Here is a 24,814-nt window from a genome sequence, read left to right as displayed (position 1 = left end):
GGGAAGAGCAGCCAGCATGCTACCTGAGACCCAGGATCCCCAGGTACTGGCCCCAGCTGTCTTTCCCCTCCTCCTGGCCAGATCCCCCCCCCACACACACACGAGGACCCTGCCCCAGCACCCTATCCCCTGCCCCCACCAGCACAGTTGGGGCCACATTAGTGAGGCTTGGGTGGGTGTTGGGAGTGGGTTTTTTTTGCATCTCACTTGTGTGGCCCCGACTGACTTTTCTGTGAGTCAGTGACCCCTGACTCAAAACAGGTTCCTCATCCCTCTCATAAATAAAGACAATGCTGAAACATTTTGTGTTTGACACATTTTATTTAAAAATGAAGTTTGGCCAACAAGCCCCCAATTGGGGCCAAGCCCCCATCTGGCTGCAGCATCATAACACTCCTGCACCTCCTCCCCCATCCCCAAACCTGAGCCTATCATACACTGGAACCCCCTGTCCTGAGCCTTTCACATCCCCAAACTCCTGCATCCCCACATCCCCAGTCTTCTGGCACAATACTCCTGCACCATCCACACACTACAAATCTGTGCAGCCCAAACTCCTGCACCCTCATAGCCACAAGAGAAACCCCAACCCTCCACCTGACCCCAACACTCTCCAGCCTGGAGCCCCCTCCCTGAGCCAGCATCCTCTTCTCTACTTCTTCCTGCACCCAAATTCCCTCCCAGAGATTGCACCTCTCCCTTTCTCAGTGCTTTTTTTGTGAGCTCCATAGCAGTGGAGACACCGTGAAGCCCCAGAGCAAAGTTGTTGAGCCAAAAGAAAAAAGGGCAGGGCCGCGAAGACCCGGGAAAAAGTTGTTAACAACAAAAAAAGCCGTTCCCTGGGACAGATGTACCAGCACCTATTTTCCCCCATCGCGCCCCCCCCTTTTTTCCCCTCAACTTTGCTCCAGCTCTTCATGCTGTCTTCACTGCTATTGTGGCTCTTCATCTGGAATGGGTTGGCCACCCCTGGTTTATACCCTTCCATGACAGGTTGTAGTCAAATCTTAGGATATGTCTAAACTACATGGTTCCGTTGACGGAGCCATGTAGATTTGTTTGTTTGGCAAAGGGAAATGAAGCCGCCATTTACTCCTCATGAAACAAGGAGTTCGGAATAGGTAGCGTAGTCTGAACTACCTAGTCCGTGCCGCGTGTAGCCGCGTGGCACGGAGTCCACACTAGCAGACATTTAAAAATGCCGGCGCCCAGCAAGATGCAAATGAAGCCCGGGAAATTCAAATCCCAGTCTTCATTTGCAACTCCGGTTGCCTACATTACCACCCTAGTTCGAACTAGGGTGGTAGTGTAGACATACCCTCAGAAAGGAATTCCTCTGTCCTTCTCACAATGTTCCTGTCCTATTCTGGTCTGTGGTAGGACATCATCCCATGACAAGTCACCACTAAAGAGTCTGAAGTCATAGAACCACACAGCAATGCTGCATACGGCACACAGTCCTGCTTGCATTCAGGCAGCATCCACTCCCAGTCAAGCATGGTGATGAGATAAATACCCTGCATGGAAACCTGCTGGGGGAAAGGAAGAGGAAGGGACTCCAGAAGCACTATCTCCGGCAAGTGGTGTCTGCTGCTCACACACAACCCCCTTCTTCCCCCTGGCCTCCCGCCTCCAGCTACAGGGATAGAAGTTCTCTTTTTGTGGGATGCCGCAAGTGCTAGAAACAGCACGTTCAGGACACAGAAGGAAGTTGAGCCAACGAATGCCTTCTCCTGCCTGCAGGATCTTGTCCTAGATGACACTGGTGCTTGCCTCTGAACTGGTGAAGGTCTTTGCTTGAGTGGGCTCCCCAAAAAACTGTTTACTGATCAGGGGACTAATTTCACCTCCTGGCTACTCCATCGGGTATGTGCCCTGCTCAGCAGTCGCAAGCTCCAAACCTCTGTGTATCGTCCCCAAACTGTCGGGCTGGTCAAACGCTTCAACGGAACACTCAAGGGGATGTTGAAGAACTTTCCCCCATCTGAACTGCAGCAGCGGGACCAACTACTTCCACCCTTGTTACTAGTAGTCTGAGAGGTACCCAAAATCATCAACCTGATTCTTCTGCTTTGAGCTTCTCTATGGACAACACCCTCGTGGGGTGTTGGACTTGATGAGGGAGACCATCCCCTCAGTATCCCAAGGGCTTCTCCAGTATGTCTTGCTATTACAAAAGCATCTCAGCTGGGTGGGGACCCTCGCTCAAGAAAACCTCCAGACAGCTCAAGGGACCCAGGAGCAATACTACAACAAGGAAGTCTTAGAGAGAACTTTAGCGCCAAGGACCAGATACTCCTACTCCTTCCTTTGGAGGTATCAAAGCTCCTCACTAGATAGCATGGTTCCCAGTGCTTTTGCTGAAGCCCAGTGGGAGTGTTCAGTTTTGTATAGATTTCAAGAAGTAAATGCTGTCTCCAAGTTTCAGAGGTGTGGTGGTGTTAGTCTGAATCTGCATAAACAACGAGAAGTCCTGTGGCACCTTATAAACTAACAGATTTATTGGAATATAAGCATTCATGGGCAAAGACCAACTTTGTCTATAAGGTGACACAGGACTTCTCGTTATCTCCAAGTCTGACACCTATCCGATGCCCCAGACTGAGGAACTCCAGGATCAGCTTGGAGGTGCAAACTACATCACAACCCTTGCTCTGACAAAAGAGTTTTGGAAAATCCCCTTGGATCCAGATTCTCTGGAGGAGACAGCATTCACCACTCCATCGAGGCTATTTCACTTTGTCCGGATGCCTTTCAGCCTCCATGGGGTCCCTGCCACATTCCAGCACATCACCTCCTGAGTCCCCTCATGGACCTCCTGAGTCCCCACGTGGACTACACTGCCACCTACCTTAGTGATGCCATCTCTGGGAAGTTCATCTACTTCAAGTGGCATCAGTCCTTCAGACCATTGAGAATGCAGGTCTCACTACCAGCCCGAAGAAGTGCTCAATCAGGTGGCAAGAGACTATATACCTGGGGTACTGCTTGGGAGGCAGTCTCATGCACCCCCTCATAGGAAAGGTCCAGGCTATCCAGTTACTCCATGCTCTCTATGGAGCGGAATATATGGCAGTTTCTAGGTGTAGCAGGATATTACCACCATTTCATCCCCCAGTTCGCTGCCATTGCAATGCCCCTCACTGCTCTCCTAACCAAAGACAGCCCACAGCATGTACAATGGTCAATGGAGTATGAGAAGGCATTCCAGACCCTCAAGGGCAGCCTGTGCTGAAAGCCCATACTGACAATGAGTGACCCTTTGTAGTGAAAACTGATGCCTCAGAAATTGGGCTAGGGGCAGTGCTCACTCAAGAAATAGGTGGAAAGGAACAGCCGGTCCTTTATGTCATCCAGAAGCCCTTTTCCCAAAAGCACAATTACTCAATTATTGAAAAGGAAGCTCCTCATCCAGTATCTTCCTCCTGGTGTTGTAGATGGCAGCCTTGGTCAGGGCCAGCAGGGCTGTGTCTAGACTGGCCAGTTTCTGGAAAATCAGCCGCTTTTCCCGAAAAACTTGCCAGCTGACTACGCTGGCCACTTGAATTTCCACAAAAGCACTGATTTCCTACTGTAAGAAATCAGTGCTTTTTGCGGAAATATTATGCTGCTCCCGTTCGGGTAAAAGTCCCTTTTGTGCAAAACTTTTGCGCAAAAGGGCCAGTGTAGACAGCTCAGATCTGTTTTCCGCACAAAAGCCCCGATCGCGAAAATAGCAGGATCAGCCTCCAGTGCACCAAGGGAGACTCCACCACCTGCACGTGCAAGACTGGATTGTGTAGGAGGGGCTCTGTGAGAAGATCTGCTCCTTTGTTGGCCACAACAGACCTGATCAGCAAAAACAGCTTCCAGGTCTGGAAGAGGTCCTAGAAGAACTCCATCAGCTTAGAAACATTTCACGAAAGACTTCTTGGGTGGAGAAAAATGAGCTGCCGGTTGTATCAGAGCCATTGGAGGTGGTGGAGGAAAGCGTGTGCCAGAATGCCTCACATTGGACTACCTGTACCTTACAAGAGACTATAGGGCCTGGAGATGGAAGGGACAGACCTGGCTGTGCATGCAGACTAAATCCTGTCCCCTGCCTTCCGGGGGAGACACAGGACCCCTGCAGAGACCCAGTGCAGTCCCTGTCAGAAGAACTCCAGAGCTATCCTCTGGAGCCAGGCCAGGACTCCTGAGGCCAGGTTCAGTACCAGAGTATGGACAGGACTAGCTGGTTCAGCACCAGTACCCTTTCTCACAGGGAGAGACATTGGAGTAGTCCTATCCATCTCTTCAGCCACTCACCCACCGTGGCCTCCAAACCCTGCCAATTCTCATGCAGAGAGGGATGTGTGGTGGAAAGGTAAATGCCAAGATAGAGCACAGGACCCGCACTCCACTTGATGGCCTGAAGTGTGGGTGGGAAGGAGCTTGCCTGCCATCCTTCCCTGACCACTAGGCCAGACATCTTGATCCAGTTGACCTAGGCAGAGGAGGCCACTCAGTAGATGGCTTGGCAGGCCTTCACCTTCACCAGGTTGCCAGTTCCTGGACCACAAGGAAGACATCACTGGAGTACACTGACAAGACCAGCTGCAGCTCTTGCTCCTGAAGAACCAACTGGCTCAATGTCTGGTGTGGAAGATGGAAGAAGGGCTTTATGACAGAGCATCAAGTTAGCCCGACAGTAGACACCCCAACATACTCCCTTGCCCACAACTGACTGGCTCAGTCAGGGTCCAGTTGAGCCTATCTATGGAGGCATATAGCACCCAGAGAAAGCCCACTAAGTTGGGCCTGAAGCCAAAACCCTGCAAAGTGCCAATTGTCAAATGCCTTCTCCTGGTCCAGGAGAAGTGAACGATAGATCATCCCTACATTCAAGCTCCAAGAAGTCTTGGGCTAAGTACAGGTTATCAAAGATGGCACAACCTGGCACTGTGTAGGACTGGCCAGGATGGTTCATGTCCACCGGCACATACTGCAGCCACAGCAAGATAGCCTTGGCTACGGCCTTGTAGTTGGTGCTGACGAGCTAAATGGGACACAGTTCCAAAGGTTGCAGAGGTCACCCTTCTTTGGTAGCAAGGCGAGCATGGCTCATCTGCACAACAGAGGGAAAACACTGCTCTCCAAGGACTCGGCCCAGACAGTGACAAGATCTGAACCGAGGACATCCCAGAACCCATGATAGAACTCCATGGTCAGCCCATCCATGTCTTGGTGGTGGGTATGGGATGGAGGGCTTATGAGAGCTTGTCCTGAATGGGAGGTGGCTCCAGCCAGTCCTGGTTGCCCTCGCTGACCATCAGGGGCTGTGTCTATATTGGCATGATTTGGCGCAAAAGCGCTCGCTTTTATGCAAAAATATGCTGCCTGTCTACACCGGCAGGGAGTTCTTGTGCAAGAACACTGACATTCTAACGTGTGAAATCAGTGCTTCTTGCTCAAGAATTATGATGCTCCCGCTCAGGAAGAAGCCCTCTTGCGCAACTGTTCTTGCAACATGAATTTCTTGCACAAGAAAGCCCGATGGCTAAAATGGCCATCGGAGCTTTCTTGCACAAGAGAGCATCTACATGGGCACGGATGCTTTTGTGCAAAAGCACATCTCTCGCGCAAAAGCAGATGCCAGTGTAGACGCTCTCTTGCGCAAATACTTTAACGCAAAAACTCTTGCGTTAAAAGTATTTGCGCAAAATCTTGCCAATGTAGATGTAGCCCAGGAGTTTGGTCTAGAGCACCCTGTAGGCATCAGTGTCAGTTGAATCTGGGGAGAAGAAACTGGCTTTGAAGGCCCAGCCTTTCCACAGATCTCTGGATTGGTGAGAGGGGTGCCATGCTCTGCCGACAGATGACGTGGTTTTTGGGCTCTCCTCTTTTTCTCCAGAGTGTAGACAAGTGGAAACTGCAATCCATCTTCCAAAGATAATGGTTCAGGATCAAACAAAGGCCCCCTGGGCCCACTGGTCCTCCAGGGCCCAGAGTTCCTTCCACTTCTCCTGGTACACTTTGCAGAGGGGTGGATCCTTGGGGCCAGTAGCCAGACTCCTCTCCAGCTCCAAGACCTCATGCTCCAGCTGCCCTATCACTGCTTCTCTCAGCCAGCTGGCACCCTGGGAGTAGTCACTGCAGAAGAGACAGGCACACACCTTCCCCATAGCCCACCATCACTGTGCTGAGGGAAAGGTGGGCCACTGCCCCTGCCAGGCCAGCCAGAACTCCAGTAAGGATGCCACAAAGCCCACGTCTTCCAGCAGGCTGTTACTGAAATGCCAATATGCCAGTCCCAGCCTCTCTGTGCTGAGAGAGGCCTTCACAGCCACTTGAGGGTGGTCCAAGAACAGGGTTGGCCAGATGCTGGAGGAGTGGGCTCTTGCCAGATGCAATCGAGACAGGTAAATGCAGTCCAACCAGGAGTGGCTCAACCAATCATCCTCCACCAGGACAAAGGTGAAGGTGGTGGTGTCTTCCAGGTGATGATCACACCAGATGTCCAGCAGGGAATGATGTTCCACAATGTCCCTGAGGACACCCTCTACCCATGCCCGGACGTACAGCAAACAACCTGGGATGACCTTGGCAACCCCTGTGCACCTGGGGCCATAGGGTTGGGGAGAATAGGGTGACCACCCCAGGGCTGTGTCTAGATTGCACCCCTTTTCCGTAAAAGGGATGCAAATTAGACACATCGCAATTGCAAATGAAGCGGGGATTTAAATCTTCCCCGCTTCATTTGCATAAACATGGCTGCCGCTTTTTTCCAGCTTGGAGCTTTGCCGGCAAAAAGCGCAAGTCTAGATGCGGATCTTGTGGAAAATAAAGCCTTTTCCGAAAGATCCCTTATTCCTGATTTTAAGAGGAATAGGGGATATTTTGGAAAAGGCTTTATTTTCCGAAAGATCCCCATCTAGACTGGCGCTTTTTGCCGGCAAAGCCCCGAGCTGGAAAAAAGCAGCAGCCATATTTATGCAAATGAAGCAGGGAAGATTTAAATCCCCGCTTCATTTGCAATTGTGCTGTGTCTAATTTGCATCCTTTTTATGGAAAAGGGGTGCAATCTAGACACAGCCCAGCTGAATGAGTACTGACATGGCTGAAATACACCCGGTCCCTCCACTCCAGCTACCAGCTAGCCTCAATGGCTAGAGGTGTGGGTTCTCCTGCAGGAAGACCACCAAGTATCCACCCTCTTAAAGGAAGGAGAGCATTCAGCTCCTACAGACACACACACACACCCTGCCTTGGGCTTTTAGTGTGGTGAACGTAGTGTACCTTATGATGAGGGTTGGGGGCATGAATACTCATGATCAGGGTGACCCATTGGCCTCCTGCAGCAGATTGTTCCCAGACCTGAAGGACAGAAGAACTTATGCGGAACTTGTGGGCCTGACAATAGGCCACAATGTCTTGCTTATTGGTTCCTCTCCCCTCCTCTTGTGGGCCAGAGGATGCCATTAAAGTCCTCCCAGCACTGAAGGGTGATCTGCACTTTGTACCTGGCCCTGTGGGTGTCCACAAGGAAGTGGCACAGGTCAACTCTCAGCACTGTGGGGGCTGGGGCAACAGTATTTCTGGACCCCTGGATAAACTTCATGGGCTACACTGACAGGCAAGTAGGGATAAGATCTCTGGCACAGTGCCAAAAGCAGTAGCACTGCACAGCCCATCCCCATCTCCAGTGTGGGAGGGGGCGACAGCGGGAACAAAGCAGCCCCTAGGGGACTGGGAATGGAAAACATGAAAACCACCCCCTGAAGGCTGCTTGTAGCTATCGAAAATGAGATGGCCCCATAGGGGTGGTATGAGAGACCAATAGGAGGGGGTGGGTATTGTAGTGGGGCAGTAGCTAAAGTAGGGACAGAACAAGGAGCGGGGATAGGCATCAGAGAGGGAATAGGGATGAGAGTGGAACTAGGGACAGAAATGAAAATGGGAGTAGAGATCAGGACCAGGAACAAGGCTCTGACTGAGCCTGGAGCTCTTATAGTCCCAGACCTGCCCTCTGACTTCCTGTGGGCAGGGCTAGGTGTGGCTGGACCCACCTACCTAAAGGTCATAGAGGGCGCTTCCTCTTCTGGGTCAGCAGGTGGCCATGTTGCTGTCCCAGGCTCATTACAGGAGGTGGAGGTGGGCTTAAAAGAGGCTGAGGACTGGTCCAGACCACCAGGCCCGCAGATAGACTAGATGATCTGGAAGAACTGCGCACCCTGCCAGAAGTTTCAGTCCTCCAAGAACTAAAAGACCTGAACTAGAGCCAGGTATGCCCTGAGAGGTAGTGTAGAAGTAGCCCAGGGACAGCCAACCTTAGTCTGGATAAACCAGAGCCTGTAAAGTCAGAGTGTTGCAGTCAGAATCCCCATTAACCAAGTGGCAGACTGTGCTGTCACTGTTAGGGCATTTAGTGGGGTGGGCGGGCCTGCACTCCCCCTGCCATCCAACCGGTGGGTGGCAGTCTCTTTCCCTTCATGATTATGGGCAAACCACCAAACTTTGACGACTCTCCACCCGTGAAAGGAGAGCCATCTGTTTGTCTGCTACCTCACCCTGAACCTGGGCCTGGACCTGTTACCTCTCCACCAGTGCCATGAGATCCATCTGTTTGTTTACTGCCTTGCCTGAACCAAGGCTTAGGCCTGTGCCCCTACACTATTGTGGCTCATCCACAGTGTGGGCTCAGCATAACTGTTGAGTAAGCCTGATCATAGGCCTGAGCCCCTGGACTATTGTGGCCTGTCCACAGTGAGGGCTTGGCATAGTTAACTGTTGACTTGCCTCTACCATAGTCCTGAGTCCCTGGACTTAGTGACTCTGGCATGGAGTGACCAGAGGCTTGAGCCCCAAACTCATGGTACAGCTGGTTCCCCAGGACAGATTGAACAGAGGTGTAGTGAACTGGAGTGACCCAGATGGGAAGGAGCCCCTCCCAGAGCCCTCAGTGGGCTACATTGTATATCCAATAAGAACATCTACACTTGTGCTCTATTTAGACAGTGGAATTTGGGGCCAAAACTTGGTAGGATCTGGCAGGATCCAAGTGGTACATATAGATTTTTGTGGAATCCTTGCACTTATATGTGTTGTGGTCTCAATTTGTTTTTCATGGCAAAAAGCATCTAGATTTATTATCTCTTAGGGCAGTAAAATTTGGGTTGTGAGGGACTCAAATTATCAGGATCTAGCAAATCCAGCTTTTATGCATAAACATTGTTCTCCACCGTATCTATTGAGCTTTGTTTTTAGGACATTTCCTGAATCGATCTAATCTGATTTTATTGGAGGAAGGAAGATCAAATTGCTATGAATTCTCCCTAATCCTATCACACACTAAACCACCTCATTCATAGCAACTCTACGAATGCATCCTTCCCCATTTTCTGAGTTACTTAGCAACAACCAACCCTCTCCCTTTCAGTTCCCTCCCTCCATCCTATCTATTTTTTACCCTCTGGAATCACGATTTTCAGGCTGTTAAAAACAATGAGGATGCTCAGCATTGGAGGGGAAGCTTTTTCTTGCCAGATCCTTCTTGCTTCCAGAATGAAAACCCGGGTTGCCTGCATGTTTGTAATCAAAGGTTAAAAAGCACTTCGGCTAACACCACGCATGTGTTAATCTGTGCTGCAGCAGTGTGCATCATTTCCACTTTGACCTCAGAGTTAATCTGCATTCAGGCAGAAGCTCCATTGCTTGCTTTCTCCCCACCCCCACCCCCTTTCATCTCTTCCTTTCCCTTTCTCCTATGCTGATGGATTGTGTTGCCTGTGTACCGGTGTCTGTGTGAGTATGTGCTTGTGTATGAGTGTGTTTCTCCCTACTTTGTCTGCTTTTGTTGTGTGTGTTTTCCCTCCCTCCGCCCCTTTTTTTCTTCCAATTATATTATTTCTCTAGATTTGGAAGCTGCTGCCTAAGCTGACTTTTTTATTGTAGCTGCAAAGGGCTTGTGCAGACCTAATTTATGTTCCCTCTGAATATTAATTTCTGCAGCAGGGTGTAATGTGCCATCCCATTGATGGGACCTGGTGGAGGGAAACCACCAGCAAAGTAAACATAAAAAAAGAAAGGGATATATCCATCTGCAACCAGGAGAAAAAGGGACAGGGGGAGGGAAGAAAAAGAGAGATGAGTCTTCCATATCCAACAAGCCTGGGAAGCACTGCACTCTCGAATCCTGCATTTTCTCTGAAAATGATGGTGTGGGCACTTGTGCTTTTCTCCCTCATCCAGTGGTAAGATGTTTTTCTGCTTGTTTGCTGTGGTGGGGGAAAGGGAGGAATTGGAGGGGATGAAGATACTGTTTGCAAATGCACAGAGCTGTTGTGAGAATGCTGATGGTTTAGATGGTAGCACTGACTCCATCTATCTCCTTTGCGGCCGGGATCTTGTTATGTTTTATTGGCTTCCAACAAGAAGATTGGGCAGGCTAAGTGAAAGGTCAAGACTGATTTTTTTTTGTGTCAAATTTGATGCCATGTTGACAAAGCCTTTCCTCTTTGGTTTAAGGTTTGTTACAGTGAATGAAGTTAAAATAGCCGTGTATTCTGTGAGGAATGTCATTGTATTCACCCTTTCTTCCTCCCAAGCAGCCACATCATGGCTGTGCATGGGCTTGTATTTACAAAACCCTGTATTTACATTTTTTCTGTACCAAGGTAACAAAACCAGTGCAAAGAATCAGGACCAAGGACAGAGATCCACATTATTATGTAAACCTCTCTGGCTTGAGGAAGCCAGGGCAGATCTGATTTTCAGTTATTGATGATATTTGGAGCCGAGGCAGTCAGCTTTGGGATGTAATATCAGGGTATATGTTATCCATATAGTCACACATCTCAGGGAAATGTTTACACTAGCATAATAACTGGTGTATTCTTCACACATAGATACTGACATGGATGGTACAGAAGATCTATGCTTGCTGTGGGTGTGTGTTAGTAATAGATAGAAAGAAAAGGAAACAAATCTGATAGTAATAGAGGAAAAATAGGGAGTGTATGTGTGGGGGTGATATAAATATCGCTGCACTGCAAAGCATTATGCTGAACCTGGCATTCCTGTAAAAATTGTGGTTAGGTGACAAAAATATCATAACATTTGCAGACTACATGGCCATTCATGGCCTGATAGAATATTCCCCACAGTTGCACAAGGACTCTTTTCTTTCATGTATTAATGTATCATATAATATTGAAAAAAACAGATGGGCTCCTGTTTCACGTGTACTTTCTCTTTTCACTCCCCTGTGTACTGCCATATTGAAAGAAGACTATTGTGATTTAAATAGAAAAAGATTAAGCAGTTGTGGGGTTTTTTTTCTTTCCTAGGCACAAAAGCCATTGGTTTGCTCTGTGTAGGAAAAAAAATATGTTTGCTGTAAGACTAAGTAAGCTTCATACAACCCCAGCTGTGGGCAAGGGATAGCTTAGTGGTTTGAGCATTGGCCTGCTAAACCTGGAGTTGTGAGTTCAATCCTTAAGGGGGTCATTTAGGAATCTGGGGCAAATCTATCAGGGATGGTACTTGGTCCTTCCATGAGGGTAGGCAGCTGGACTAGATGACCTCTTAACATCCCTTCCAGTTCTATAAGAGAGGTATTTTTTATTATTATAGGTGTAAAGTAAAATAATTAGAAATAGAGTAGAGGTGATGTAAAAAGTATGATGAGCCAATGAGAGAAAGCACTTTTATTTCTTTTTAAGAAGGATGTGTAATGTCTCTGTGATTTCTTTAGGATTTTTTACTATTACCATAAACAAAGTAATGGAAAATGAACCTTTACAGAATTTAAAATTTAAAAGAAATAACCTGAATAAATATTGAGGCCTTCCTTCTAGGTGACCATGTCTCTGTCTCCCTTATGTGTCTTTCTTCTTCCTTACTGGAAAATGTGCACAGTTTACATACATACAGAGCTCTAGATTATCTAGTTATCTTTTTTAAAGTAAAATAAAACCAGATAGTTAGCTTTAACTCCCTTTTCCCATTTCATTGCTCTTGTTAAGGGATTTTCTGCACACATGTTATGGAAGGAGACTTTCCTAATGAACTTTCAAAAATCTAAATAAAACTCCCTGAGACATGAATCTGGGATTTAAAATTACATCTGAAGACCCACCAAAAAGTGATGTGCTTTGCTAATAACAAATTGATTTTCAAGATAGTCCCTCTTTCACCTCATTGACTTCACATTTTAGAGAGGTAATAACAGACTTCTTAACTTTGATATTTTTCAAATATTAGTATTTGAAAAATAAAGCTAATAATCACTTCATTATAATCTATCAGCATAAAGAGTAACTTTTATTCTAAATATAATTTGTCGCTGTTCACTTCAGTTTTTAAGACAAAATTGATATTAATGCATTAGCCTTCATAGCATGTGAAAACATAGTCCAGAGTACCAGTTATTCTTAAGATGTGTGTAAGAGTCTAAGTATTTTTGAGAGTCTAGTGACACTAATACTTATTGGATGTAATTTTTCTCTGTCATTGTTTTATGCTCAGTTCAACAAAAACATTTAATTGAAATTCTGAATGTAAAGCACATGACAGGCTTATTTACTTAAATGGGACTTAAAAGTTAAATAAGTGGAAATATTAGCAGTATCTGGCCCAAAATACTTAAGTATACACAAAATATAGCTAAAAACATTATCTCACTGGCTGTGAATGCAAATAGCTGCATAAAACAGCTTGTGTTAAATTTCACTTGTTGCACTTTGTTTAAAAACTTTAAGACAGACTTCTAGAATAATAAAGTAAGTTAAAGTTATGCAGTGACATTCCAACTCCATTAACTTTAATGGCACCAGGAATACATTCATTGTCTCAAAACAAACTTGTTATAACAGGGGCTACTCTACCACCACAGTTTCACAACATGTATTAGTTTTGGAGGTTTCTGCACTGCCCCAAAGCAAATTTTTATGTCTGTGCACTCTAAAATACCATGAGGAGTAACGGTAGTTCGAACTAGGAAGCCTAGTTCAAACTACCTAGTTCGTGCCGCGTGTAGCCGCGCAGCACAGGGTTCGAACGAGTGGGGATTTAAAAATGGCGGCTCCCCGCTTATGCAAATGAAGCCCGGGAAATTCAAATCCCGGGCTTCATTTGTAAGTGCGGTATGCCTACATTACCCTCCTAGTTCGAACTAGCGGGATAGTGTAGACATACCCTAAGAGTGGTTACAGTGCCATGCTGCCATATACAATGGCCAAATCAGACTGTCTCTACACCAAAGAATAAATAGACACAAATCAGACATCAAGAAGGACAACGTACAGAAACCAGTAGGAGAGTACATCCATCTCCTTAGACATTCAATGAGACTTGAAAATTTCCATATTTTGGCAAAAACAGACGTCAACATGAAACTGCAGAGCTGGAATTCATATGCCACGTGAACACTATCATAGTGGATCTGAATAGAGACTGGGAGTGGCTAGCACACTACAAAAAGTAATGTCCCCCCTTTTGCACCTTCTCATCAACAATTGGGAGTGGGCCACATTTACCCTGATTGAATTGACCACATTAGCACTGATTCTCCACATATTACTGTAACTCACCCATCTTAGCATGTGTCAGGGTTGTTCCCCACTCTGGCACTTCAAGTGCAGAAGGTGAGGGCTCATTAGAGAGCTTCAAAACCTTGCCTCTACAGGCACTAGTTATAAAAACTTTCCCCCACAATCATTAGCCACAGATTTTTGGTGAATCACTGCCACCATCAAGTGCTTTTTATCCCAAAAAAACAGGTGTGAACACTTGAAATCAACCCCAGGGGTATCCCAAGCTCTTTGGCTCCACGAGAGCGTGAAAAAAGAAAAGAGAAAAACAAGCTGCTGTCTCTGGCAGCTGACCCCTTAGTCAGAGGCAGGCAGATACACACAGACAGATCTTCCAGGACACAAGAATCACCTTAAAAAGTGATTTTTCATTAAAAAACAAAAGATAAACTTGATAAAGCATACTTGCTAGATATTACAGAGTAACTAAGAAGAACAAATTAAAACACAGAAAAATCTCTGAGACCAATATTTATATGGTAAAGGAGGAAGGGAGGCACAGAACCCACAGAGCAGTTCAAACCAAACTACAAAATAAAGAAAAATACCCTGAACACAACTAGATTCACTTTTCCCTTTGCTTACTTCTAATTTTCTCTTTGTTCAGTCCACTCCCATGCTCCCATATGCCTTGGAAAAATGCTAAACTTGCCTGGATTTAAATCTTTCTGTGTCTCTCAACTCCTGGTCTTTCTCTCCCACAAGAAAAAAGCAGGCAAGGAACATATATTCAGTTCAAATTTCAGCCCTCTATCTGATTGGTTCTCCCGGCCTCTTGGTCAACACCTTGCTAGCTACCTGAACTTAACCTCTTAGTCACCAGGTGCTGGCCAGCACTCCTCCCGTCCATTACACGCTTCCCCCCCCCCCCCAAAATCATAGACGTTGCTGGCCCACACTGACTGTGATTTCTTCCTGGAGATCTAGGATAAAACATAGTTAATAAAGTACATGAGCACTCTACATTTACTACCAAATACAAGAGAATCCGTGGAGTACAATGACTGATATACAGGGAGAGGCCTAAGTAGCTGAGTCTGGAAATGCCTCTCTGGAAAGTGCATCAGCCACTTTGTTAAAAGTTTCTTGTTAGTCTCCTTGTCGGTGGGAAGCCATCTTAGTGGTCAGTCTGCAGAAGAAAGCCTCATCCCCACACATATGGTTGTAGCTTCTCTAGAGTGTACACAATAGTACAGAACACCTTCTCTGTAATGGACCAGTGGCTTTCTCTCTTTAAAAGTTTTTGCTGAGAGAGACAACAGGGTGAAGTTGTTGATCTGGCTTGTCTGCATCAAAACTGCATCCACAGCATCTGTGGTGATAATGAAAGGTTTGTCATAATCTGGGGCCCTTAGTACAGTCAGACATCAGGACAGCCTTAAGATGGTTAAAAGCTTCTTGGCACTTGTCAGTCCACTTGACTGAGTTGGGTTGTTTTTTTCTGGTCAGATCAGTTAGTTAGTGGAGCAGCGACTTGACTGTAGTGTGGTAAAAATTGACCGTAATTCATGACCAAGCCTAAGATAGATTGGACCTGTTACTTTGACTTAAGGATAAGCCAGCTTTCAATAGCCTCTACTTTAGCTTGACCCACACAGTGTCCAAGGTAAGTCTCCCTCTTTAGCCCAGTTTCACATTTTTTCGGCTTTAACTTGAGCCTTGCCTCCCTTATGCTTTGGAAGACAGCTTGGAGGTGGTCCAGGTGTTCTGCCCATGAATCAGGGAATACACATCGTCCATATAGGCCACTGTAAAATTCCCCAAATCCGGCCAGTAAATTGTCCACAAGGCTTTGGAAGGTTGCATGTACGTTGCACACCTCAAAAGGAAGACTATTAAACTCATAGGCTACGTCTACACTGGCATGAATTTCCGAAAATGCTTTTAACGGAAAAGTTTTCCGTTAAAAGCATTTTCGGAAAAGCATGTCTAGATTGGCAGGATGCTTTTCCGCAAAAGCATTTTTTGCGGAAAAGTGTCCGTGGCCAATCTAGACACGGTTTTCCGCAAAAAAGCCCCTGTCGCCATTTTCGCGATTGGGGCTTTTTTGCAGAAAACACTACTGTGCTGTTTACACTGGCCTTTTTGGGCAAAAGTCTTTCGGAAAAAGATTTTTGCCCAAATGGGAGCAGTATAGTTTTTCCGGAAAAGCACTGACGATTTTACATGAGATCGTCAGTGCTTTTCCGGAAATTCAGCAGACAGTGTAGACAGCTGGCAAGTTTTTCCGCAAAATCGTCTGATTTTGCGGAAAAACTTGCCAGTCTAGACACAGCCATAGGATATGTCTACACTAGCCCCCTTCTTCGAACTAGGGTGGCTAATGTAGGCATTCAAACTTGCAAATGAAGCCTGGGATTTAAATATCCCAACCTTCATTTGCATGTTCCCGGGTGGGCGCCATTTTTAAATCCCCTTAGTTTGAACTGACTGCCCACTGCTACACGCAGCAGTCAGAAGTTAATCCAAACTAAGTCTGCCATCACTGTTCATGGCTGAGGCTAATGGACAGGCTTACTTCTTCTACTCCACCCTTGCCTTTCTCGTCATCGTAGGTTCCCACAGGCCACTCCACAGTTTCCTTCTCCTGGGTAGTAAAATGCAGAACCTTGAATTCTCAGGAATAAAAGAGCTTCAGAGAATTAATGAGATATACCTTGGGCTTAAGGTCAGGGTCAGGAAATGCTATGAGGCAATTAACCACTCCGAGGCATTCTTGAACTGTGAAAGATCCATCCTAGGATGCTTCCATCTTATGGGCCCAGAGCACCTTCAATACCATGACTTGTCTCTGGAATGCTTATCATACCAGGCCTTCTGCTCTCACTGAGTATCTCACTGAGTATCTCAACAGTTCTTTTATGCAAGAGTTAGAGAGTCTCTAATGGTATTTGTAGGTTGTGTACAAAATCCAAAATGCTGGTTCCTGGAGGGGGTGGGCTCTCCCACTGCTGCTTTATTAACTGCAGGGGACCCTTGACTTCACAGTCATACATTAGTTCAAAGGGTGAGAATCCCATACTAGAATGTGAGACTTTCTATAGGCATACACTAATGGTTGCAAAACCAGGTCCTAGTCATCGGAGCATTTGTTCATGAACTTGCATATCATGCCTCACAAAGTCCCATTAAATAGTTCCCACAGGCCATTTCTTTGATGGTGGTAGGGGGTAGTACAGTAAAACTCCAATAATCCAGCATCCAATAGTCCGGCACTCCTGATAGTCCGTCATCAAAATGGCAAGAGCCTAGTGAGTGAGCTTCGGCAAAAAATGAGTCACAAGGTAACAGCGGCAGCAGCTGAACTGAGCAAAAAGGGTAAAAAAGGCTTAAAAAACTAAAACATTACAGTATACTGTATACAGTATGTACAATAAAAAGGGTTAAGAACACTTTGTATACAGTATATACATAACCACCTTATAGTACCTCCTGATACTCCGGCATATCTGATAATCCTGCATCACCTAGGTCCCATAAATTCCGGATTATCGGAAGTCTACTGTAATTAGATGTTTTTACCTCATGTGCTTCCCAAAGGCATTTCATGGCCTCTGCTAGGAAATTAGTCCCTGAATCTGTGAGGATCTCTGAGGGCCAACCTACCCTGGCAAAGATATCTGTTAATGCCTGGCTGTAGTGCTTCCTAGAGCCACTGCTTCAGGCTATCGGGTGGCAAAATCCACAACGATCAGTATGAACTGTTTCCCTCTGAAGGTCTTTTTAAGGAAAGGACCCATAATATTCACAGCTACACACTGGAATGGGACCTCTATAATGGGGAGGGGCTGGAGAGGTGCCTTGACCTGATCTTCGGGCTTCCTCACCTGCTGGCACACCTTACAAGTCTGAACGTAGCCAGCCACCTCCTTGCCCATTCCCTCCCATTAGAATGCCCTTCTCAACAGGTCTTTGGTATCGTTCACCCCAGCATATTAACTAGGGTGATTATGGGCAAAGATCAAGACCTTTTTCTACTATTTAGTTGAAAGTACCAACTGTCTCGGAGGATGCCAGTGCTCCTTGTACCCACCAGAAAGAGACTCTCCTTATAAAAGTACCCTTTCTAAACTGGACGCTGTGTCTACACTGTAGATTAGACAAGTCAGAATTGCAAATGCAGCGGGGATTTAAATTTTCCCTGCTGCATTTGCATGAACATGGCTGCTGCTTTTTTCCGGCTTGGGGCTTTGCTGGAAAAAAGTGCCAGTCTAGACAGGGATCTTTCGGAAAATAAAGCCTTTTCTGAAAGGTCCCTTATTCCTCTTAAAATCAGGTATATCTGCTGCCTCTCTTATATCCTTAGGGTTCCCATCTTGGATGTATCTCTGGAACACTTATGGGAAGGTCTTCTAGGAGCTGTTCCATTTGCATCAAGCTCTTCCATAGTCTTAACCTTTGCTCCTGATACCCATACATCTGGGTACCTTCTAATCTATGTCTACACTGCATTCCTCTTTTGAAAGAGGAATGCAACTGCAGCCCAGTGAACTTGCAAATGGCACTCAGATTTGAATGTCCTGTGCTTCATTTGCATAATTGCAGCCAGCCACTTTTTCGGAATATCCTATTTTGAGATAAAAAATGCTGTTTAGATGCAGTTATTTCGAGACAAAAAAATCCTTCTTTTGAAATAATCCTTAAACCTCACTTTATAAGGGGACAGCCACCCCCTGCTTGGTGATGGATGGCCCTGGGACCCTGGGGACAAAGGCAGGATAAGGGAGGCCCAGAGTGTAGGGAGGTTGGGGGGGCAGTCGCTCAGTGGATAAGGTACCTGCTTCTGGAGTCAGAGGTGGAGGGTTTGAGACCCACCCTCTGGGGACTGCAATCCCTGGCAGCCTTCAGTCAAAGGAAGGATAAAGGAAGCATAGAATGTAGGAAGGTGGGGGAGCTCCTACAGTGGCTAAAGTACCTGCACACAGAACCAGAGGTTGAGGGTTCAAGACCAGCTACCCCCAGCATGGTGATGGACAGACCTGGTACTTTTGGTGACAAAGGAAGAAGAGGGGGCACAGAATGCAGGCAGGACTCTTCCAGTGGCAGAGTGGATAAGGTACTCAGAGATCAAGGATTCAAGCTACAATTATTATGCAAGATGAAGCAAGGGAAATACGGGAAGCTTACCTCGGACTACTGTTGATATTGCCCTGTAATGTAGACATGCTAAAGTAAGCTATTTCAGAGCATTTCTTCTGGACTAGTTTATGTCTAAATAAACCTGCAGTATAGACGTGCCCTACAGATTAAACTAAACGTCCGAGCTTCCCAAGATTGAGCTACAACAAACTCAGAGCCACTAATGTGATACATGCTGCCCTCTGTCAAGTACATTCGCCAAACTAGACAATAGCTACACCCAAGGCTAAAGGGACATGATCTCACACATAAACCTGTAGGGGAACATTTTAACCTCCAAGACCATTCAATAATAGATTTTTAAAGTAGCCAGTCTTCTACAAAAGAATGTTTTCACCAAATTACAGAGGGAGACCGATTAACTGGAATTCATTTACAAGTGCAACACTCAATTTAGGGTTAAATAAAGCAATATTAGCTGTTTAATGAACTACAAAGGCTCCCATCTCTGACATTATTTTTTCCACATTAAATGCTATGAATAAGACACATGTAGCCTAATATAATTAGCTGAATTATCACTGGTCTTGCAATTGACAGGTAACATCTTTTGCTGTTGTATATTTACCCTGGATGCCTTAATTTCCACTTCAACTCATCTGATGAAGTGGGTTTTACCTATGTAAGTTCATGAATGTATAATTTTATTTATTTATTTATTTATTTTGCTGTAAGGTACCACAGCACTGCTCATTGTTTTCAGCTCCTCTGCAGTTTGGGCACAGAGGAAGCTATGTAAAATACACCATCTAGTGTGTTAGAGATGCACTCCTTCAGTAGTAGTTGTGTTTTGGTTCATATTCCTACCATTTTATGTGACAAGTACGAAGGTGATGATAGTCCTGAGTTCTTAGTGTATTGTGCTCTGTATTAAAGCAAGAAGAGTTTGTCTTTAACAGTTCAATTAATCCATGCGTAAACTGTATTTAACACACTGTCTATAGTCTGCTGCATTCTGAGTTTCTCTGCCTTCCTGCATTACAAGCCACTGTCTCACAAATTAGAGCATGATCATAGTTGCGGTGGAGTTGGTACATTGGAAGTCATTGGTCCCTTGAGTTTTACCATCACGTACAAGTATGGTAAAACCAGATCATGGATAGATCATTTGTGCTTGTTTTTTAAGAAAGCATAAGAAAAGAGCATCTGGGCACCCAAGACTATCTTTTCTTAAAAAATGTACCAAATAAACAAACTTTTATATTTCCTAAGAGTAACTCAAGTTGATATCAATGGGGCAAGCATATTAATGTGAGACATTAATGTGCCTCGCAAAACCCAAACTTAGCTTATGTTTTACAGGGGAAGGGGGAGGGTCTCTGTTGAGTGCATCTTTAATGTATATTTTCAAAGACATGGCAAAGACGAGCAGCACTTTCATCTTTGTATATCAAAATTAAAAGTAAGTTATGTAGTTGCGTAAATAATAAATAGTAAGCAGTAACTAGTATATGCTTTTATAATGTTGATATATCTATGCAAACATAGCCATTTAGGTGTTTTGTTGCCCTCCCCCGTAGATAGATAGATAGATAGATAGATAGATAGATAGATAGATAGATAGATAGATAGATAGATAGATAGATAGATAGATAGATAGATAGATATGGACCTAGTTAGGTATGGCCAAATGAAAGTACATGCCTAACTGTGAAAATTTTGCCTTTATCCAAAAAAGTAAATATTACTTTTAAATAAGGCATTATAATCTATTTTATAGAGGTACAATATAAAATGAAGTCTATTCCTGCCCATGGAAGAGACAAGGAAAACCGACAAGAAAAATTAAGACCTTGTCAAACAAATGCTGGAGGGGGCGATGTAATTTTTATGCTTGCCTTAGTGAAATTGCTAATCATAGGTGAAGTGATTTTTTTTAATTGGCCATTATCTTGGCCTTTAGAGCAAATCCTTTAATTGAAATCCTAGCAAATCACTGAGCCATTTATTGTCATAACCTTCTATGAACTCTATAGTCCTGTAAACGTATGTACAGAAACACATTTTAAATGGCATCATATAACCTCTCTGAAAAATGTGCAATTTTTTTTAGTAGGCAATCAGAACATTAATATTATTCCTAAATAATGAGTCAATTTTTCCTATTTTAATTGTAAATCGCATATTCTGGTCATATATGGGTTTGTCACTGCATCAGGCTAGTGTCAGAAATAAATGGATGTCTGTGCCGCTCAGCAGACTACTAAATTGCATTCCAAATTCCCGTTCCTCTAGTATAATTTGCCTTCTAAACTCTTGCAAACAATCATACAGCACATAATCTAAAGGAAACCTTATCAAGAAGTAAGTATTTTATAATAAACACTGTTGTATTTGTAGCGGCCCAAAGCACTATGCTGCACACAGATCTGACAAAGATGCATAAAAGTGTATTAATTAAAAATAAGTATACCTCTTTTGTCGCAGAGGGGTAGTTGTGTTAATCTGTAACTCAAAAACCAGTGAGGAATCCAGTAGTGCCTTGGCGACTAACAAACATATATAATGTCATGAGTTTCGCTGCGGAAAACCCACTTCATCAGATGATAAGCTGGTGTAGAAATAACAGAAACCAAGTTATTTATAACATTAAAAAAAGGACCAGTCAATTGTGCTACTAAAGCTAATTACGTGGGCTGGAAGTGTCCCATACTTAGCTTTTGCTAACTAAAACATCAGTTTTAAAAGCAGGGGAGACTGGTTATAATGCAACAGCTAGTTACTGTCTTTTTGCAAACCAAGGGAAACAGTGTCAAAGTTGCAGATTAATGCAATCCTCTGTAATTGGCTCGTAAAACTCCTTTGAAGAAGAATGACTACTTTTAAATCCATGATTGCATTTCCAGGCAGGTTAAATGGTCCCCCTACAGGTTACGACGTCTGTGTGTCCATTTATATTTTCATTGTCGTTGTTGTTATTTAGCATAGTCTCCATGATGTGCTTGGTGCTTTCCAAATCAGTATAGCCTTCTCTAGGGCGCTCACAGCCTAACCTTAGTGTGGTATGTCCTGTGGTTGTTGGTAAGAATCATATTGAGGTTAGGTGGTTGTCTATAGGAGACTATAACCTCAAGATGATTCTTACCAACAACCACAGGACATACCACTCTAATACCAACCCTGGTACCTTCCCTTGCAACAAATCCTGTTGCCAGCTTTGTCCACATATTCAGTCTGCTGATACCATTATTGGACCTAACCAAGTGAGTTATAAGATCAAGAACACATATTCCTGCGCATCCAGAAATATAATTTATGCTATCATGTGCCGAAAGTATCCGTCTGCTATGTACATTGGACAAACGTCTCAGACACTTTGCCAAAGGATCAATGCCCACAAAACAGATATTAGACAGGATCACAAAGAAAAAAACAGTTTCTTGCCATTTCAACCAGAAAGGACATTGTCTCAACGACTTAATTACCTGCATCCTGCTTCAAAAGCCTTTTAAGACTGCACTTGAAAGAGAATCCTCTGAACTGTTATTCATGCTAAAATTCAACACTTTACACCTGAATCTGAACAAAGGATCTAGTTATCTTAGCCATTACAAAGATAGCTTCCCCAATTATCACCTCTAATATCATTACCTAACACAGACATTTACCTCCCCCCCGCATCCCCCTTCTGTTCTGCAATGTGATTTGTCCTTTTCATATGTGTTCATTTTTTTAATTGTATCCTTTGGTATATATGGTTGTGACAATTTTCTTCCACTATTTGATCTGAGGAAGTGGGTCTGGCCCATGAAAGCTCATCATCTAATAAACCATCTTGTTAGTCTTTAAAGTGCTACATAGTCCTGTATTTTGTTTCAGCCTAACAACTAACAGACAAAAATCAGAGGAAGCGAGAATAACAAGAGACACAGCAACTTGAAAGCAGGAATAGTGAGTTTTCAAGAGGGACTTAAATAAGAAGAAAGGGAGGTGAGTTTTAGGACAGAGTTCTGTAAAGCTTTGTAGGTGATGACAATAAGCCTACATTTGATATAATAGCAAACAGGAGCATGAATATAGTCAAATGGGAAGGTAACAGATCTATAGGCAAGGAATATGGGATTAGCAACAGCATTTTGTATGTACTGATGTGAGGTAATGTTTGTGAGCCTGGAGAGCAGAGCATTACAGCAATCAATGAGGATTATAATGACGCTCTGAAGGAGAGAGCTGGCTTTTTTTGGGGGGGGGGGGGGTCTAGGCAAAAGGACTGGGTGACATTGAGGAAGAAGCAGTGTAACCCACTCACCTTGTAGTGGCACTTAGCTCACCTACAGGAAGGGAGATAAGTGGAAGCGATCTGGACAGTCTCTGAGTCTGCTTGCTTTCAGCTCAAGTGGTAAAGGTGCCTATGCTAAGCACCAGATATCCCAGGTTCAAATCTACTCTGTGACGGTTACAGTAGCAAGAGTTGGAACTAACCTGGAAGCGTCAGGTCTTAACCTGAGCGAGGGGACTCAAAAATAAAATAGACCCTTGTGTTTCTGGGTGATGGAGAGACTAGTGAAGTTTAACAGTGATGGAAACAGAGACTGCTTTGTTTAAAAAATATTCCAGACACGAACAGGCCAGGAATACATGGCTAGCATAGTCATTCTCTATAAGTAGCAGGTTTGTTTTTTATTCCCACTAACATTGTGTTCACATTGTGAACCAGAATCAGGTTTGAGCACCCTTTTTAAAAAAAACTTTACTGAGAGAGAAGGAACAGCAAGCACTATTTTTTTTTTTTTTTTGAGGGGCCTTGGTTGCAAGAAGGGTGTCAGAAGCAAAATGTTTTGCAGTTCTTTAAGGAAAAACTAGTCTAAGGCTGACCAGGTATGTGACAATACTCAACATTTTACTTTGTGCTGAACAAAGCTATGGTTACTGCCCCAAAAAGCTTACAATTAACATTTTATTAATCTCAGGATGACGCTCCACCGTCAAAAAATGGTGACTCTCTGAAATTGCCTTCACTCATTTCAGCCATTCTCACTCTCATTTGGGTAAGTTGCTATCAACACATCACAGCCGTTCAGCTGCCCAGTTACAGGCTGACACTTAGTCATGCGAAGCAAGGGTACTGGGTGGGAAACCTGGCTCTGTCCTTCCACAGCCTTTCAAACTGCATTCAGAATAAGGTGCTATGTTGCAACAATGCCAGTGGGAGACTTGGGCCTTGATGTTAGGGCTACACTGCAGGCTTCTTGTGGAATAAGTTTTTTAAAGAACAGCTGGCGCATCCACAGTGCAAAAGTGCATCAGAAAATTGATGCACTTTTGCACAAGAGCGCATCCAGTTTCGAGTCTTTCAATAAGCTGTTTTTGTGACAAAAAAAAAGCCTTGCGTCTCCTCCATCACGCGCTTGTGCAAAATGGATTTATTCCTTGTAGAACTAGGTCTAGATACACTAAAAAACACATTTGTTCTGTTGATTGCCTATAAATTTTCTTGCGCAAAAGCTCGCTTGAGGTGTGGCCGCTCAAAATGGCTATTTTTGAGCGAAACACTGCATTTATATGAGTAACCATAGCTGCAGTTATGTAAACTTTTCTGATGGTGCCCAGTATGTCTACAGGCCTTTATATGTTTATAGGAACACAAAAGTTACTACCTACTATGTATTCAAAATGTAGTGAAATCTTCTGTCTTTGTTCATTTGAACTTTTGTGAATGCGTTAGCATCATGATGAGTTAGTTGTGCACCAAACTTTCCAGTCTGAGCCCACCTCAAGGGCTCCTTTCCTGAAAAGTATTTCACTAAAGATAGTCCCATGAGCTGAAACGAGAAAGAAATGAGACAAATAAACAAATAACGCCCCTTTGAACATCTTTTCTTAAAGTGATCTCTGAATCATTCCTCATTTGGAGCTTTCTTGAACTTTTAGTTCAGTCCTCAGTATGATCTCTATCCCAAGGGGCTCTGTAATAGAATTGTTATTCTTATTTACAATTACTCTTGTGCGCTGAAGAGATAGTTGAAGCAAAATGCAGGACAATGTAGCACTTTAAAGACTAACAAGATGGTTTATTAGATGATGAGCTTTCGTGGGCCAGACCCACTTCCTCAGATCAAATAGTGGAAGAAAGTAGTCACAACCATATATACCAAAGGATACAATTAAAAAAAATGAACAAATAT

At 44.4% G+C, this 24,814-nt stretch overlaps 1 protein-coding gene across 2 annotated transcripts in view; it reads left to right on the top strand.

Moving 5' to 3' along the window:
• The first annotated feature begins 9,640 nt into the window (after positions 1-9,640).
• GABRG2 (gamma-aminobutyric acid type A receptor subunit gamma2) overlaps positions 9,641-24,814 on the top strand; it is a 57,480-nt gene continuing 42,306 nt past the window's right edge. For both annotated transcript variants that reach the window (XM_006111193.4, XM_075900191.1), the window contains exon 1: positions 9,641-10,211. In XM_006111193.4, coding sequence (XP_006111255.3) covers positions 9,979-10,211 — 233 coding nt within the window. In that variant the 5' untranslated portion in view covers positions 9,641-9,978. The remainder of the gene's footprint in view (positions 10,212-24,814) is intronic.

Source organism: Pelodiscus sinensis, chromosome 17 (assembly GCF_049634645.1).
Source record: "Pelodiscus sinensis isolate JC-2024 chromosome 17, ASM4963464v1, whole genome shotgun sequence".
In the NCBI taxonomy this organism is placed as follows: Eukaryota; Metazoa; Chordata; order Testudines; family Trionychidae; genus Pelodiscus; species Pelodiscus sinensis.
Note: the sequence above shows the minus strand (reverse complement) of the source record. Positions and strands in the feature narration are given on the sequence as shown.